At 35.4% G+C, this 18,516-nt stretch overlaps 1 protein-coding gene and 1 pseudogene across 21 annotated transcripts in view; both read left to right on the forward strand.

The window, feature by feature from the left end:
- LOC145279820 (otoferlin-like) overlaps positions 1–18,516 on the forward strand; it is a 1,618,966-nt gene that overhangs the window by 409,126 nt on the left and 1,191,324 nt on the right. For all 21 annotated transcript variants that reach the window (XM_080131202.1, XM_080131198.1, XM_080131211.1 and 18 more), the window contains exon 5: positions 6,147–6,373. In XM_080131202.1, the coding sequence (XP_079987328.1) occupies positions 6,147–6,373 (227 nt within the window). The remainder of the gene's footprint in view (positions 1–6,146; positions 6,374–18,516) is intronic.
- Positions 5,255–5,411, forward strand: LOC145280542 (U2 spliceosomal RNA; annotated as a pseudogene).

Consider the following 18,516-nt stretch of genomic DNA (forward strand, 5'->3'; position numbering starts at 1 on the left):
ATAGCTGAATTTTGTCCAGAATTATATCACAAAGACCCATACAGTAGCGGATTAAGTACTAGGTACATTCAGTTGTGACATCGATGCCCTCTCGATGTTGATATCCCGATTAATCAAACAGGCAGCAAAATCCCACCACACCATCACTTTAGCTGTCCCTCCATGCCAGATACTTCAACTCTAAAAGTTTATTCCCCTGTAACATAGTCGTTATATCAAAGAAAAAGAAGGGCAGGAAAAACACTATTCACTTTCTATTTTTAACAAATTCCTTTATATCTGGTATTTCCAACAACACAGTTTTTTTAATATTTAAACAATTTATTTCTCCTTATCCAGTCGCGTGTGACTTTTCGTCCCTGCTGTGGCGTTACCCACGTCTCGAGCACATCTTTTTCTGAACACTGGTCACGCCTCGAACACGTGCTTCTTTCATCACATCCTGAACACCACTTCTCCGAACACCACTGCTTCTCCGGCCACACGTCTTGTTGTATCTGCTGTGACGTCATTTCCCGTAGCCAGCTAGGTTATTTGCATATCTTTATGAGGCTGCTGCTGCTCCTAGCATCAACAGCTCTGTTACACCCCGACTAAACTAACATGCAGAAATTTAAGTATAATGTGAACATGAATCTCTCTGCTCAACTCCCTACTTAGACTGTCCCTATAGGCATGGGCCCTAATTCACAGCTGCCCCTTATGTCTCAGTGGCAAGTTGTCCCTTATTCTTCCTTAGACTGTAGACACCAAATCACTAATCATGACAATCTATGCACTGCAGTCCTGAGCAAGACCGTACATAATAGCTAACCAATCGCGATTCTATTATCAGAGTTCGACCATCTGTGGATCTGAGAGGTCATCCATTCTCACCGATGATTGTTGTCCAGGTCCTCAGCTGTTCAAGGATACGTTTGCGCTACATCCTCGTCGAATGATCTTGACAACTCGTCTTCGTAGTGGGACAGGAAAGCTTATGTAAAATGTCTATTTAAAAACTAGCTGGTTGCTCGATCGTACAATATGCTTAAACATGGTATTTTAATTTATGCAGATTGCAAAAAGAAAATAATTTTTTAGTAAAGAATAATAATGATAATGTTGTTCATCAAATTCCGTCTTTGTTTGTTTACAATGTTACGTCAGCTGATTTTGGGGCTTTACGATGAATGCTCCGAAAAAAGTCACTTCTGATTAATGTTTAGTTTTAAAATATGCAAACGAAGAAATGATTTGCGACGATTTTAAATGGTGCAACTTCTTTTATTGTAAATTGAACTCATTAATATAAAAAAAAAAAATTAAAATAGAAGGGCGAGGAACACCGGGGCTTGAACAGGGTACCATTCGATCTATAGTCGAATGCTCTACCACTAATCCATATCTCTTGATGTCAATAAATCTGGGTTTTTTAAGAAGAAATTATTTGCTGCGAGTCTATTATTTTTCTTGGTTGGTGTAACGTAAAATAATCCCTTGTAAAAAGTTTTCTTTTTATCTATAAAAGAGAAAGACTATTTTTATGATCGGATTTTTTTTTTCGATTTTCGATACTTATCGGATGAATTTCTGTTCCAAATATATCTAAAAAAAAAAAACACTGCCAGATATATAAATTACCTTTGTGTAAAATTTGCAAAAAGATACGCTTGGCTGTTTCAGAAAATATGAGGAAGGAACTCACACACATACACAAAGTGACTTTTTATATATTAGATAGAGATATCAAGAGAAAATTGACATCTATTTTTACGGTGGTCATCTATTTCGAAAACGTCTCCTGTCCGTGTAGTATCTGCACAATTTACTTATATTAACGTAGAGAAAATGTGTATTATGTGCCCACATTTTCATTGGTTCTATTATGATAATTTTTTTTTTTTTTTTTTTTTATTATATTTCTCTATATTTTTCTTTTTGATCTATGATGGAATAAACGTTTTACTAAATGCTTTTAGAGTTTTTTTTCTGTTTTTTTTTATTTATTTATTTCATTTGCTGTTGAGTCTCTACTGGCTGTGGTAGTATGCTTTGGTTTTTGTTCTTAAGCCCCGCTGATGGTGTACCGTTATACGCACACGTTTACAGTTTACACACGCGACCCACACGCTGTAGCAGTCTACGTCGCAAAAGAGACCAAGACAAAGAATAACTCGAACTCGCTTTTTTGTATCAACGCCATTTATTTCCTTACTCTCCCGCAACGCGTGACTTCTCGTCATCCACGTGACCGTGCCTCTAACGTGCTCTTTCTCTACTTTTTATAATCTTTTTTCCTCAAAATGACGTCATTTCGCATGCATTTGCATACAAGTGTCCGCACTCTGCTACAGTGGTATGCGTTCTTTTTAATATCATTTTATTTTAGCTATGGTGAGGGTACATAAAAAATGTCATTATATTCGGTTTCCTTCTGTTAAGCCTTGCAGGGATAAGGTTTCTTGTTGTTTAGCTTTGCTGGAAGTGTGTGCTTTTTTACTTGAGTTATAACTTATCAAGGCCCGAAGGCAATTCGAGGATAACGGGTTAATGAATGTAAGGTGGCGGTGTAGTAATCGTTAATGGTGTAAATTGGGTAGAATTTGATTATTTATGGGGACGGCTCAACAAGAAGTTGTTTACATTTGATTTGAAGGCTACCATGTTGTATTTAATTGGGAAGCAGGTCAGCAGAACAGTGTTCCATAGGTGGACAGTTCTGGGAAAGAAGCTTTGTTCATGGAAGCTGCGTTTAGATTTAGGAAGAGAGAGAGGGTGGGGGGAATCCTATATAATGGCTGTAGCTAGTCGAGTGTTTCTTGTGAAAGTTTGGCAATGAGGGATCATAGATTGGAGTTCAGTCGAGCAATTCCTATGAAAATGTGTATCACTGAATGCTATTTTATTTTATTTTTTAATGTTGGGCCTTTTGTGGCGACATGCGCTATGCAGAATGTCGTAGTTTTTTTTTAACGTTCAGCTTTGATTAACATAGTATATTTTTATTTTGGTTTGAACTAAGAGATCATTTGTGCAAGTACGCGATCGTTTGAATGTTGTTGTTTTTTATATATTGAATCTTAGTGGAGGTATACGCTCCATTGTATCATGTTATTTTATTTATTTTAAACATTGAGGGAAGAATACGAGCTATTGAAAGCTATTTTAATATTTTTATGTTGAACTTTGGTGGGGGTATGCGCTTTCTGAATGCCATTATAGTTTGCTCTGTTTATTTGCTTTTTCATCGGGTCCCGGTGGATGTAGGCACTCCATTGATTGTCATTCTATTTTTTATGTTGAACCATGGTGGGGATACGGACTCTGCTGAATGTCATAGTTGTTTTTTACCATTCAGCACTGGAGTAGAAACAAGTTCCACTAAATACCATTCTATTATTTAGTTTTGATAGAAAGATGCACTTCACTGAATACCATTCTAGTTTTCCTCGTGCCAAGCTTTGGTTAAAGTATATCTTATGCTGAATCTCGTAGATTTTTAATGTTCAACCTTAGTGAAAGAATGATCTACTGAATCTCATATTTGGCCCTGTTTGTTTATTTTTTCCCCGTTGAGTCTCAATGCAGGTTTGCACTCTAGCGAATACCATTCTAATTTTTTTTTTTACATTCAATCTTCGTGGAGGTATGATCTACTAAATGCCGTTATATTTTTCCCCCAACTTATTTATTTTCTCTGTTGAGCCTCTGTGGAGGGATGCCCTCTATTGAATTTAGTTTTTTTTTTATATTCAAGTTTGGTAGAGACAATAAAAAACCGCAGCCTATTACAATGTGATTTAATATAGCGTAATAGGCTGCGTTTTTTTTTTTTTTTTAATTATTATTGTTTGCAGGGAAACTTGTAGTGTGCATGATTAGCGCTTAAGAAAGAGAAATCTTAAACTCGAAACTTGACCGACACGAGACAAAAACATGTATTATGCAAATCGAGGCGCAGTCGGGTTTGACAATATAAAAAGCCCGCATTTTTTTTCAGTCGATGATGATTCTTTATATATATATATATATATGTATATCACTAAATCGCGTTTCCAGTTCTTCATTTAAAAGCGAAAATTATTTTTTTTTAATAAATAAAAACAGAATCGCATTTTAAATTCATTTTCAAGCAAAGGCCTTTTCTAGAAAATCCAACCGAATCGAATTTTAACTTCATCATTCAAAGGCGGCTTTTTTTCTAGAAAATCCAACCGAATCGAATTTTAAGTTCTTCATTTAAAAGCTCGACTTTTTCAGAAAATCCAATTTTAAGTTTTTCATTTAAAAGCAACAATTTGTTTTAGAAGATACAATCGAATCTCATTTTAACTTTTTCGTTTAAAAGTGACGATTTTCTTTTCATCAAATGCAACCGAATTTTTTTTTAAATTCTTCCTTTAAAAGTCGACCGAATCGCATTTTTTTAAGTTCTTTTAAAAGCGACGATTAAAAAAACTTTTTTTTTTCATCCGACTCGAATTGTACTTTACTGTTACCCAAAACTTGACGCCGCCATTTCTCTAAAATCCGATTCGAATCAAACTTTACTCTTCTCTATAACTTTTTTCTCAAAAATCTCCATAACTTAACGGTTTTTCTCAGCTTTTCGAAAGCTGTTGATGTTTTCCGAGCCTCACCGTTCAATTGGAATGGCAGGATTCGCTCAACATTTTTCAAGGGCAAAGCTCACGCACAAGTTCCACATTTTCTAGTCACTCGATATTGGGCATATCAGCTGCATCAGCACCACTAAATTCCGGAATCAACCGGACATCAAAAATCTTGTCCTCCACCGCTGAAAGGTAATATATGCCGAAATAGTTTCTAATCCTTAAATGTTTGAGTTACAGAAAAGAAAATAATGATTTTCGGATCGCCAAATTCGCCGCTTCGAATAGCATGTAAAAAAATCTGTCTTGTTCGTTTTTCGATGTCATCGCAAACAAGCTTTCTTCTGCTGACACAACATTGCAAAGTACACTGTACCGACGTCGAAGTCCACAAAAAAAAAAAAAAAAAAAACATCGTCCCCGACTGGAAAAATGCTTGCTTTTTATATTGTCAAACTCGAACTTGTCTCAATCGTTTTTGTTACGTGCGGTTCGACGCGGCGAACTTGGCGATCCTAAAATCATTTTTAGTCGCGAATAAGCGACTCTATAGTCACTCCATTGGTCGGTCGGCCGGTCTGTTCGTAACACTTTTGTGCTTGGCCTTTTTGGTTAAGATTAAAGGTCTGTTGTTAATAGATTCTGTTCTTAGCTTTTTAAGCTTTTCTTGGCCTTTTGGCCAAGATAAAGTGGAGTATCTGTTCTTACTACATGCTGCACTTATTGTGATATAAAGTGGAGGATCACTTTTCTGTATTAATTTAATGGAAAAGGATCACTTTTCTGTATTAATTTAATGTAAAATGATCACCCACTTTACAACCAGTCAGTCTCAAAGCCATTCATGTCATTCTCCAGATCATTCAAGTTGTTTTTGAAGGATTCCAGTTATTTTTTAAGCATTCAAGTCATTCTTAAGGTCATTCAATTCATCCTTAAGTTCATTAAAGTCATTCTAAGTCATTTACATTTTATTTATTTAAGTAATTTCAGCTCATTTTTCGGTCATTTTAGTTTATCTTTAAGAATTTCATGTCAATCCTACATTCACGCATTCATTCATTACACGCGACTAATGGCTATCGGCCTTGTTTTTTCTGTAACTCAACGATTAGAGTATTATTTCACAGCGCGAACTGCTGAATATCATTGTAGTTATTTATTGTTGATTTTAGATGAACGTATGTACTAAGTTGACTGTTATTATAATCTGTTTTATTTATTTGATGATCAGTTTTGGTGGCGGCATACGCTCTACTGGTTGTTATTTTAGGGTTCTTTTTGTCAATCCTGGTGGCGTTATACTAAACATTCTCTATGGTTTTATATTGAACATTATTGGGGATATGCTATTTGCTAAGAATTATTATAGTTTCTTTTTTTAAATTTTACTGTTAGGCCTGGGTGGACCTACGGATTACACTGCACCTCATTCTAATTCTTTCTTTTTTTTTTCTTTTTTTATAAATGATTGTTACATTTTGATGAAGTTTGTGCTCGATTCAATATCATTCCATATTTTTATTTTCTTTCTTTTTTTTTCTTTTTCAGACCAAAGTTGATTTTGAGCTCACCTACAATGCTCCTGACGGATCAGTAGGAATATGGCAGAAAGGGGGCTTTGAAGACGAACAAAATGAAGATGAAATCACAGAGTTCACTGATGATGACAAAAGCTTGATAGACAAACGGAAAGGACATTCGTTGCCTTCAAGTCCCCTAAAATCTCGGTTTAGCAATGTTGCAGCCAGGGGCTCATTAGGTGTCTCTCCAACTGGGTAAGAAGCTATTACTTTTATTACATTATATATTCTATATCATTATTATTTATATTATATATATATATATATATATATATATATATATATATATATATATATATATATGAATATAGATGTTTTATACGAGATCCTATCGTGATAGAACAATAACATCAAATAAAATGATGAAAATAAAAATTGCATCATTAGTCCATGAAATATTCAAAGAATATAAAATATTAAAAAAATCTTTTTTATATTTTTAATATTTGATGAACTGATAAACAATGTAAATTTTATTTGGTGCTAAAGACTTACTGAATTTTATCTGATTTCACCATAATTCATCCAGAGATCCCTACACCACTAATTCTATGCTTACCATGTTTCTAAACTCCCAATTAAATTACTAAAAATTGAAATCAGCATTACATGTAAGTAAACACATAAAATTTGATGGAAATAGACAATTGTTTATATTTACCATCATAACTGCGCGTTGAATTTGCCTGTTATAGCATAACTAGGGTTGAAGGTAAGCAAAATAAAATTAATTTCAAAATAAAGCAAAACTACCACCAGCATGTGCAGAGTAGACAGAAACTTCCCTTCACAACATAGACTGCACAAACTGTCCAATAGAAACACGATTAAGGTCACCTACTCCACCGCTCCATCGATTAAAAAGATCATCACAAAGGTACGCAATGAAAATGAAACTGAGGGCTGCTCTTGCAGATCCAGGGAAGACTGCCCCTTAGAGGGAAAATGCAAGACGAAATCCCTCGTATACGAAGCGATACTCACGCATGAGACCAGTGATAAACCAGAAACATACATAGGGATGACGAAAGGGACGTTCAAGCAGAGATTCTACATGCACAATAGTTTCTTTCAGGGCAAAGACGAGGATAAAGACAGCTTTAGCCGCCCGAGTATGGCAGCTTAAAGACAAAGGAACGCAATTCAGCATAAAATGGAGGATCATAGAAAGAAAACCAGCATACTCACCATCCTCAAAACGATACCCACTTTGTGACGCGGAGAAATACCACATCATAAAGGCTATTAATGACCCTCAAAAGACCTGTTTGAACGTACGCAGTGAGACACTCAAAGGATGTCTGCATAGGAGACAAGCGCTACTAATAAACTGGGAAGACAGAACAATAAACGAGGACCCCACCTAAAGGACTTCTCCAAGAGTATTCTAGATGCAGCCAACCCAACGCATAAACCAGAAAAAGGTAACGGACATTTAGACTCTTGTCAAAATACATTAAGCACAAATATTAGTATATATGAAGAAGAATAAGACTGCCTATAACACAGTACACAGATATATAAAAGAATTTACAATTAAATGACACACCCACCCTCATGTATTATAATATTTAATACAAAAAGTTAAAAGGATAAATAAGATAGATTAGTTACCCCCCTTAGACCACTAACACACTGGTTGTCTCCCCTCAACCGAAAAAAGGTAGAGAGGTTAAATAAGATAAATTAATTATCCCCCTTACCCAACCAAAAGAAACGAAAGGCAGGCCGGAAAAAAATCTAACAACACATAATTACTAAAACAATTGAATAAAAAAATTAAAAAAGAAGAAAATTCATACCGGATTAAAATAAATTATACAGGAACTAGCTATAGTCTAATAAATAAACACAGACATCATTATATAAACAAACATATGCGGACCTGAAAAAATATGCCCCGGGGCAGAAAATAAGATGGCTGATGAGAGCCGAACATTATTTACGTGTTACCATTAACGGTTTCCCGTTGTGTTTGGGCTTGAAACCGACGGTACCAATGTTTTTCTGAACTTCTGTATAACTAATAAATAAATATTTAGCTCTTATATCGAAAAAGTTTTTCTTTGTAATCGAGCACTTTGTCGGAACTCTTTCCCCAAAATACAGTAAGCAAATATATATATATATTTTTTTTTCTTTGAATGTTTCAGGAAAATGAGTAGTTTCGCAGAAGAAAAAAAAAAAGGAAAAGAAAGAAAGAAGGAGAAAAAAAATGTACATATTTATTTTAATGCATTTTAAAAGTTGTATATATAGACATCAAACAACCTTCCCATACGCACACATATTCGTCCTTTCCCGACATGGGTTGGATTTTAAAAAACTGTCTTTTTTCGCACCATCTATGACTTTTTCTGTTATCACATTTTTATTTCAATTATCCTGAAGATGTCCTCTGAAACAGGGACGAAACGTTGATTTTTTAATAATTTCATTCGGTTTTTTCTATTTTTTCTTTAAACATAACGTCAACCACCGCTGGTATATTTTTTCATTCCTTATATATATATATATATATATATATATATATATATATATATATATATATATATATGTATATATATATATATATATATATATGAGAATGCGTGTGTGAGGACACTTCTCCACCTATATACTCAACGAATTTTGGATTTACAGACTGTTCATCCGGCGAAAAGGGCCACTAAAGCTGCAAAATTTAAAAATTAGCACTTGGAGATCATCGGATGTTTATCTGTCAACTGTTTCATGAGGTTTGAAAACACTTTTAAAAGATCATAGCAAGCCGATCTGATAGTTATCGTACTTGACTCGCTGTCTTTAAGTTTTGGTTTCGATCTCAGTTCGAGTGTTTCTTGTTTTAACATAAAGAAGTGAACTGTTTAGAAAAAATATAATACTCGCATGCACATGTCTCAGTTTCTGTCCGTTTTTTTTTAAAGGGAATTTAACGTTACGTTTAATACTGGGAAATGTCGGGTACATCTACTAGTATTTATATATAGTCTCCTCATTTCTTTCTGGCTATGAAGTAACTGGTATTACTTCTGTCTTTGGTAATATACTTTATTGTTTATAAAAGATTATGCCGTATGTGTATATAAGTCAGTTACGGGAGTGTGAACCTCCACCAAACAAAGTACATCTGGGTCAAAGGTTTATCTGGTCTTTGCTTCGCGATACTATACAAGTGTTCCTTAGGTTATCCCATACAAACATTGATAGCTCCAAAATTATTGAACTGATTAGACTGAAATATTGCTGTTGTCAAAGAACATCAAATTTATGCATCATATTTAGAAAAGTCGTCATTTAAATATTTATTAAATGTTCGATAATGATCGAACACTTAGACATCAAGATCAAAATAATATCCGATACATGACGTGATTATCTACAATATGGGCCAAGTAGTCATATTCTATAATCAACAGAACCAAATCCATCACTAAAAGTATGATTTTGACTGCTCCTCTTATCTTGGACGTTGACGTAGATATCCCAAAATGGAATCATTTCTAGGTTAGATCATGATCGATATTTTTACCAAATTTGGTGACGATTTTTCACTCGATATATACGCTAAGCGGAAATAAATAACAACAAAAAAATCTCTGCCGAGAACATAACTTTCTTCTTTTGCGGAAGTAATACTAGAAGAGTGTTAGTAATTCCAATACTCTCATGAAATTTCTCATTTTTAGATCCAGCTGTTTATTCCACAACGCACACGCACTTTACTTCCTCTAAAAGATCCGATCAGCCTAGTCTGGCATAAGGTCACTTCACATTTCATACATGAATGCATTAAATATAGACACAGGCTTGAATAGGAAAAAGAACGAAAGAAACCATACAAAAAAAACTGATCAATAACTGAGATTATTCTTAGTCAATATCGAAAGGAATTAAGCGTGTGCAACGATCAAAGATCATGGCAGGGATTATTGACGACTACTGCTTGAATCATGGCAATTAATGAAGCGCTTAAAGATCGATAGAGAGATCATTCGATCAATAAAATAGCATATATATTGATGAGAAGATCTATGCAGAAAGGCGTTAAGGATGCGGTAATAGAAGATTAATACTCTAGTGAACGTAAAAATCAATAGCTATCTATCTAAAATAAAAGTTCTCGTTTCTTTTTTTCTCTATCTAAAATAAAAGTTCTCGTTTCTTTTTTTTTATCCATCTAAACTAAAACTTCCCGTGTTTTGTTTACATTTTACTTCAGCAAGTTCTCGAACATCAAGAGGTCCCTTTCTGGGACTAACACTTAATTTTTATATGAGATACATAGGATCTTAAATCAAGATTCTCATCTACCTTTCAAACGTGCAGTCAGTAAAAAAGGGTAAAACATTAATTTTCCTCTCGCCAATTAATCCTGTTATATAGTTTTAATCTTTGTGGGTTTTTTTTTCTGAATTTTGCTAACTTCTGGTGCAAGAACTCATCTGTCCTAATGGCCAATCTAGTGCTGTTATTTGAGGTAATATCAATAGAAGAAGGTGCACAATTCCTCGTGCAAGCCAATGTGTAGCCATATCGAGAGGATCTTGTTTGGACTTCGAATACTATGTTATCTTGAATATTTGGTTAGGATTTTATTGTAGGATGAAGCATCCTCATCCCCAGGCTTTCCTATCAAAACATTGTAAAGAGAGACCAAAGACACTCGAGAATCTAGACAGTTCAAACTCTCTTCTGTGATGGGCATATGTGGAAGCGCTCAAGACTTGTGAGTGTCAGTGTCTTGATTGGATCTACCTACGGCGAAGAATGAGTTCATCCAAAGGCTACAAAACGACGGCGCAAGAATTGTTAAGCGAATGACTGCCGAGGTTACTCTGGTAGTGTGTTGGGTCGTATCGACAGAGATATTCGGGATCGTGTCAAGATGTATCGACAGAGTTGTTTGGGATCGTGTCAGGTTGTATCAATGGAGTTGTTCAGGGTCGTGTCAAGTTATATCGAGGGAGTTGTTTGGGATCGTGTCAGGTTGTATTAATGGAGTTGTTTGAGATCGTGTCAGTTTTTTTTTTGTTTGTTTTTTGACAGTTGTTTGGGATCGTGTCAGGTTGTATCGATGGAGTTGTTTGGGATCGTGTCAGGTTGTATCGATGGAGTTGTTCGGGATCGTGTCAGGTTGTACTGATGGAGTTGTTCGGGATCGTGTCAGGTTGTATCGATGGAGTTGTTCAAGATTGCGTGAGGTTGTATCGACAGAGTTGTTTGGGATCGTGTCAGATTGTCTTGACGGAGTTGTTCAGGACTGTGCAGGGTTGTATTGGCGGAATTGTTTTGGATTGTGTCGGGTCGTGTAGACAAAAGCGTTCAGTTTACGCTTGTTGTGCATTTGACTTGACAGTTGTCGCAGTCATACTGGTATGTATGATAACAATATATATATTTAGTGGAGATGGTAATTAATAAAAACTGAAGAAAGTGCTCAATATTGTTGTAGAGCAAATATGCGTTTTATTTTTTATTACCGTATCTTTCTGCTAAGTTACATTATTGTTTCGGCTACTCGGCCGTTTTTTTGGCCATCTATAGTGTCCTCAGACGTTTACAGTAAAAGTCTGAGGAAGCTACAGACGGCAAAAAAACGGCCGTGTAGCTGAAACAATAATGTAATTTAACGGGAAGATACGGTAATAAAAAATAAAACGTATATATATATATATATATATATATATATATTTATGTTTTTTTGGCATAGAGAGGGGTCCGTCCCTCTTCCCACATGAAGTTACATCTTTGCATGTGCGTATATCTTTTTTATATACTGGGAGGTAACAGCTTATCTAGGTCCAAGAGTCACTCGAGGATAAGTGTTAATGAATGTTGAGTAGACTGTGAGATAACACCTTGAGGATGGCAGACCTTTGGTAGGGTTTGATTATTTAAGAATATGACTCAAAAAGAACGTATTTACGTTAGCTTTGAAAATATCATTTTATAGTAAGTTGGGAAGCAGCCCCACGGTATTGTGTTCCACAGACGGACAGCTCGAGGAAAGAAAATTTGCTTATGGAATGTTCAATTAGTCTAAGGTATTGATAGAGAGTAAGAGAAAAAATTAATGATGTAACTAGATGAGTATTTATTGTGACTTTTTGCAAGAAGGGTATCAGAAATTGAAGCTCAGTCGAGCACTTATTATGAAAATAACGATAGAGCAAAGATACACTCGCATTGTTTCTTCTGTGAGAAAGAGGAAGTAGGGAGACAAATCCCTCGCCCACTAGATTTCGAAGACGGTTTTGTATCCTGTCAGAGGAGGAAAGAGTGCTTTGCATAGCTGTTCACCAAATCTTACAACAGTAGTCGATCTTAGCACGTATTTTGTTCTAGTATTTGTAAACAATTGTATGAGGAGTTTTTTGTCGTATATTTTAATCACACAACATACGTGTTTGAATATTCCTAGGTTTTGGGATTGAGTTATGTTTGTAAAACCTATTACAATTAGTCTAACTCGTCGTAATTTACAATTTAATCAAATATCTCTTACTGGGATTCTGTTCATTACTCCCACCCTCTTTCGCTGTATGTTGCTTGATCCTCCTGCTATTATTTTATACAATATATATCACTCTTGCTTCCGTCTCTCTCTTTTCCCCTCTTTCTCTTACCTTCGTTTTCTTTCCCTCTCTCTTTCCCTCTTTATATTAACATTCAACGGTTACTATAAAACAGGAGATTGTAACACTTTCAGTAACAATAAATTTTTATAGACACATGTTACAGGCTTTCCACTTCTTTTCATGAAGAAAAGGAACACAAGAAGTTATATGTTAGTTTATGTTAGTTATTTGGACAAGGAATAATGTTATCTTAGCTAATTGTTTACTTCTTAACTTTACTTTCTAACTTAATGAAGTGAGTGACACATACGGATAGGGACTAAAGTAACATTCCGCTTAGATTACTTCTACATTATTGGTGGTGACTTGTTCCAAGGATTTCCATCAGTCGACTGTTCTAAAAACCTTAGTTTCCTCTCCGCTCGAAAACGTGACATCATTCTTTATCCTCTGTCTGTTTTGTCTATGGCGTTTGCCATCTGTCACCACTGTCTAGATTTTACGTCACTCATTTTTCATTTAAACCTGGGAACTATCCTCTTTTACAGATCAAGGTAGGCTTGTAGGTTAATGTATAACTTTTGTTGATTAATTATGAAGTAAATAAAGAAAGCGTATATTTCTTCCTTCTTCATACGGGGGGGGGTTAATATCAACGGTTGGCAAAAAAACAAAACAAATTAATTAACACTTAACATTTTCTTAGCCACAGAGACGCAGAAAGACACATTTGTTTATTCACGTGGTTACAAAACGAAGAGAAAAATACATCACACATGCATTTTTATATACAGTCAAAGGGCGGACAACTCCAAGCCATCCAACGCGAAAACCACACGTCTGCACAAAACAGACAAGAGGAGTCAACTCTTCACAGCAGTAAAACCCGGCTTAACATTGATAGATTTCCAATATAGCTGTTTTTTTTTACACAGGCATCACCACATAATCAATGTGGATCAGAATGTTGATGATGTAAAGAGAGAAGCTTGGTTCTAGATGCATTAAATTAAAGCTTGCATTCATTGTGACTCTTGTCAAAATCCACACTAGCGAATTTAATCGCCATTGACGTAGGATTACTAATAATATAATGCGATGCATGAATACCGAATTACTTCCCGCCTTTTTAAAAATAGTGGCTATGCAAAAATAAATTCGACCAGATAAATTATTTTCTGTAAGCATTTAACTTGAATTAAATTCCATTGCTCCCAATAATACGGACTAACGTTCAACCAAATAAAATGGCGATTCAGAAGAAAATATTGATTTTGTAGGAACTTATTGATGACAAAATCGAGAATACGATTAAGTTTTACTTTATTATTTGTATGTGTGCGTGTGGCCGTATGTGGTAATGAAGTCCAATGTTTACTGGTTAAAAGTGTCAAGTCAATTTTCGTAAGCAAGTGTACGGGCAAATGTCCAACACTTCTTTGGAATCAACAAGATTCGCATAACAATAAACCCGTCGTTCAACATTCCCTAAAGAAGAGGGGGTACAAACTTAATTAATTGAGTTTGGGGACACCAGAAGAGAAAGGCGAAATTTAGTGTTGATTAAAAAAACATCAACGAATTCTAAAATCAAACAATTCTAAATCTACGTCTGATTCGGGGTTGGGTTGTAATATTTTCATCTATGAATAAACCAAATAAGTCTTTTTTTAAAGTTTTAATACATATGTGGGTTTTTCTTAGTATCTTTTTTATTTTTTTCGTTGTCGCTTCTATTCATTGGAGAAAGATTACACTAGGAAGAAGTTCGTTAAGTTTACTTCAAGATTTTATTACTTGTAGAAAATTTACTTGGAATAAGCGAAGACTAATGTTACTAATTATTAAGTTTTTAAACTTATTTTGGCACAATCACGTTGATACAACGGTTCTCGCCAGGTCACCGAAGTTAAGCAACGTTGAGTCTGGCCAGTACCAGATGGGTGACCATTTAGGAAGGTGAGATGCTATATGTACCGCGAGGTAAAATACTAAGTTGAGAAACTGACGCGGTCTATCCTTCTCTCGAGAGTAGATGGGACTAGTAGTAGGCACCCCATCTAGTGATAGCGTCACGATAAAAAAAAATACCCTTGATAGCCCTGGCGAAGCATCAAGTATTCAGCTACCGACAAAATTTGAATTACACTACAAACTCGTGAAGTGAGTTCAATCTCGATTACGGTCGCGCTGGATGGTGAAGTTGGAGAATTGGGTGACATAAATGAGCACACATCGAAGTAATATTCATCTTAGAAAATCAGTTTTCTACATCATTGGCTGTGTTTTTTTCGCATGGCTTCCGCCGAAAGATTGCCCTTGAAATTTTAGTTTTTCTTCGCTCGAAAAACGTGACGTTTTTCGTCATCGTTCGACTCCTGTTTTTTCTATGGCGTTTTACCCGTGTTCTATGCCTCAAATTTACGCCATCCGTCTCTGAGAACGATTCTGTTTGCAGATTAAGGTCACGATGACATGCACTAAATGGGAACCTACTAAATTAATACTAACTAAATCGCTACTCATGAAGAATCTCTAAAAGGGCAAATCTATATCAACATATATTCAATGAACCGTTTCATCATTACAAATCTGATGTATCCTTTGGATCAAATTAAGATTCAGAGTTTGTTTTTAGGAGACCGTAAATTCAAATACACAACTACTGCCTCCTGAGTACCGTTTTTCAAAATGGCTACCGATTACCTAATATAATATACAAAGTTTTAGCATTATACTTGAATGTAAATCTATATAAATGAAACAGTTGATGTATGTATGTATGTATGTATGTATGTATGTATGTATAACTGGACCTCCAAAGGTTAAGGGTGAGGTAACCCTGACAGAAACCTACAATAGAGCTAGGCTTTGTCAGCTGCGGCATACATGACCCACCGGCGTGTGGAGTATGCTCTGGTGCCCAGCAACCTAAGTCCCAGTCATGGCTCAAATGACATGAGGTGGAGAGGGCTCCCATAAGTTGTGGTGAAGGCAACCTCTCTAGGAGAAGGAAAACCCTGAAATAATACCTGCGGTGGCTGCTGCATCCGATGATGTTGACTTGCTCTTCTTTTTGGTTCAATGTAGCAATTGTTCAGAGAGTGGGATTGGCTCGGTGCGAAGTCTTTCTTCACTATAAAAAGCTTCAAACACATGCATTACTTGATATGTAATGGATTACACATTTTACCATCAATGTGTATCTCGATAACAAAAAGGCTGGCTGTAGCCTAAAACGGCAAACAAACATTCAACGAAGGCTAATACAGATATGGGCGACAGTAAAACAATCCTATGTTGCCACAACTAACTTGTGTCAACTGCGGGAAGACGTGTAAGATGTAGGCGGTGTAGAAGTGACCGTCCAGCACGTGCTGCTAGTGGCGCTCATGTCTGCTGTGTGAAAGAATGCCTGAGTTTGGCCCGGCTTGAAAGCCACTTTCGTGCGGCTCACTGCTGAGCTGTCTTCCTATATTAAGTAATGACAATATTCGAGAACGAATTTGCTGCCATCATGTATGTATGTATGTATATGTGTGTATCTGTGTTAATATATTCAACTGATAAACTCTTAAACTACTGGTCACATAACACTGAAATTAACAGGAAATAGTAATACCCCAAGGATGGTTTATAACGAGTAAAGTTTTTGTTTGGATGGATAAATAACGTGTGAAGAAATATGTCAGCAAGTTGAAATGCAAAATATTCATTTCAACTTGCCGACATATTTCTATTAGTTTTGCGCATGCACAAATTCATTCATAGCTTGACGTGGTTTAATTTTAAATCTTTCTTATCTATCTGTCAGTAGCTCAAACGGTATGGAACGTGGCTGAAGCGCTAAATGTGTTGGTTTTGATTCTAGCTGATGGAATCCAAGTCATTTTTTAATCACTAATATATATTAGGTGCAATATAATATTCAATAGAGAATTGGTTCCTCAATAATAAATATGAAATCAGCATGAATTAACATATATATTAAGCGTATTTCATGACCAGTCAAGGCCGGGCGCCCCACTCCCCGCGAGTGTATAATGTTTTGACATCATGTTTTTAAGACGGCTACCGGTTTTCAAAATGATCACCGGACCTCTGTTATTTATTTCCCTCACATGGTGGGAAGATGTGGCATAAGGTTGTAAAAAGGTATTTGAAAGGCCAACGCCCTAGAGGAAGAGCACTCTGGCCTACAAAAATGCCTGGAACAGCCCCATTCGCATTTCTTTATACTGATTCTTAGCAATAAACTAACGCCTCCTGAAAAGGTATGAAGGCAAAGTCTGGGAGGGTGAACTTCTAAGACCTGCACAAAACTAAACCTCTGTCAACAGAAAACAAACCATATCAGCTATGGCTGAGACTCAGATGACTTTGGGAGCTGAGGTAAAACCCCAGATATTTACGCACTCTAAATTTATTTAATCAAATCTATTCATAAAATTCGCTGACAGTGAGATTAAAAAAGCCAAATTCATAAAGTTAAATAAAAAGTCTAATATACAAAAATGAACGATTTCGTTTAATCAAACATGTTTGAAGTGCATACATTTTTCTTCTTCATTAAATATTGATCTTTTATATAAAGTCATTATTTCCCCTATTTTTTAACCGATATAGCTTCATAAGAAAGCTATGTTAATGAAAATTATTATAACATAGTCGTTAGTTATGTACTTTTGAAATGAAAAACAACCAATCACATGCCGTTATTAGAATTTATCTTCATGTGCATTTTGGTCGCTTATTTGCACAATATTGTAGCATCGTTAAAATTTACCTAGTTTTTTTTTATTGTTATTTTATCAACTTTTCTTAATGAGTTCATTGCGGGAGTAGGAGTAGCCAACTCTCTCCCCAGTAATAAATTCACATATTTGAACCCAAAACACCGTGAGATAAATCCGATAGAACTCTAATTAGCTTTATTTTTTCGTATTACACCGTGCGTTTATCCATTCACAACATGTTAATCACTATGGCAAACAACAAACTACAGTCTATTTGTTTTCCTGTCACAAATAAGACACAACTGTCCTCAATCTTATTTCAATTGATGTTTTGAAAATAGATTCAAACTAAATATAAAATAACATGCTATTTTTTCACTATCCTTCTAACAAAAAGAAGAAATTGAACAGAAAAGGGAATAAAAAGAAAAGGGAAAAAAAATTATGTAATTAAACAGAAAAAAAAAACTTAATTTTAACATTGTTAACTAGTAAAGTGTTATCGCTGTCGACCGAGGGAAGAGTCTAGCCGGCATGTGATAATGTATGGTAGTGAAGCCTGGCCAGTTAGGGCTGATGACAGGCGTTGTATAGAGAGAAATAATATAAGAATTATACGATGGATATGCAATATGAGTCTAAAGTACTGGTTTAGATCTGATAATCTGAGAGGAAAATTATATCTGGAACACCTTGGAAAATGTATGCAAACAGGAGACTTCGTTGATATGGTCACGGTTGAAACAATGGATGAATGTTTTGGGGTTAGATGTAAGATTCATGTAGCAGGTCCATGTAGCATAAAAAATTATGGAAGGAAGTGATAAAAATGTACCTGAAGGAAAGATAAATAAATAAAAACCTAGTCAGAGATAAGTAACTTTGGGAGTAAATTACTTTACTGCTGCCCAATTGATAACAGCAAGTAAATCGAATACTGTTGGGCTAGTGTCTACACTTAAACGCTTTCTTCAATTAATAAAAGATGAAGGATGCATATTCATTATAGTAGCAAGAAAAT

Source organism: Euprymna scolopes, chromosome 7 (genome assembly GCF_053919585.1).
Source record: "Euprymna scolopes isolate OS-2025 chromosome 7, ASM5391958v1, whole genome shotgun sequence".
NCBI lineage: Eukaryota > Metazoa > Mollusca > Cephalopoda > Sepiida > Sepiolidae > Euprymna > Euprymna scolopes.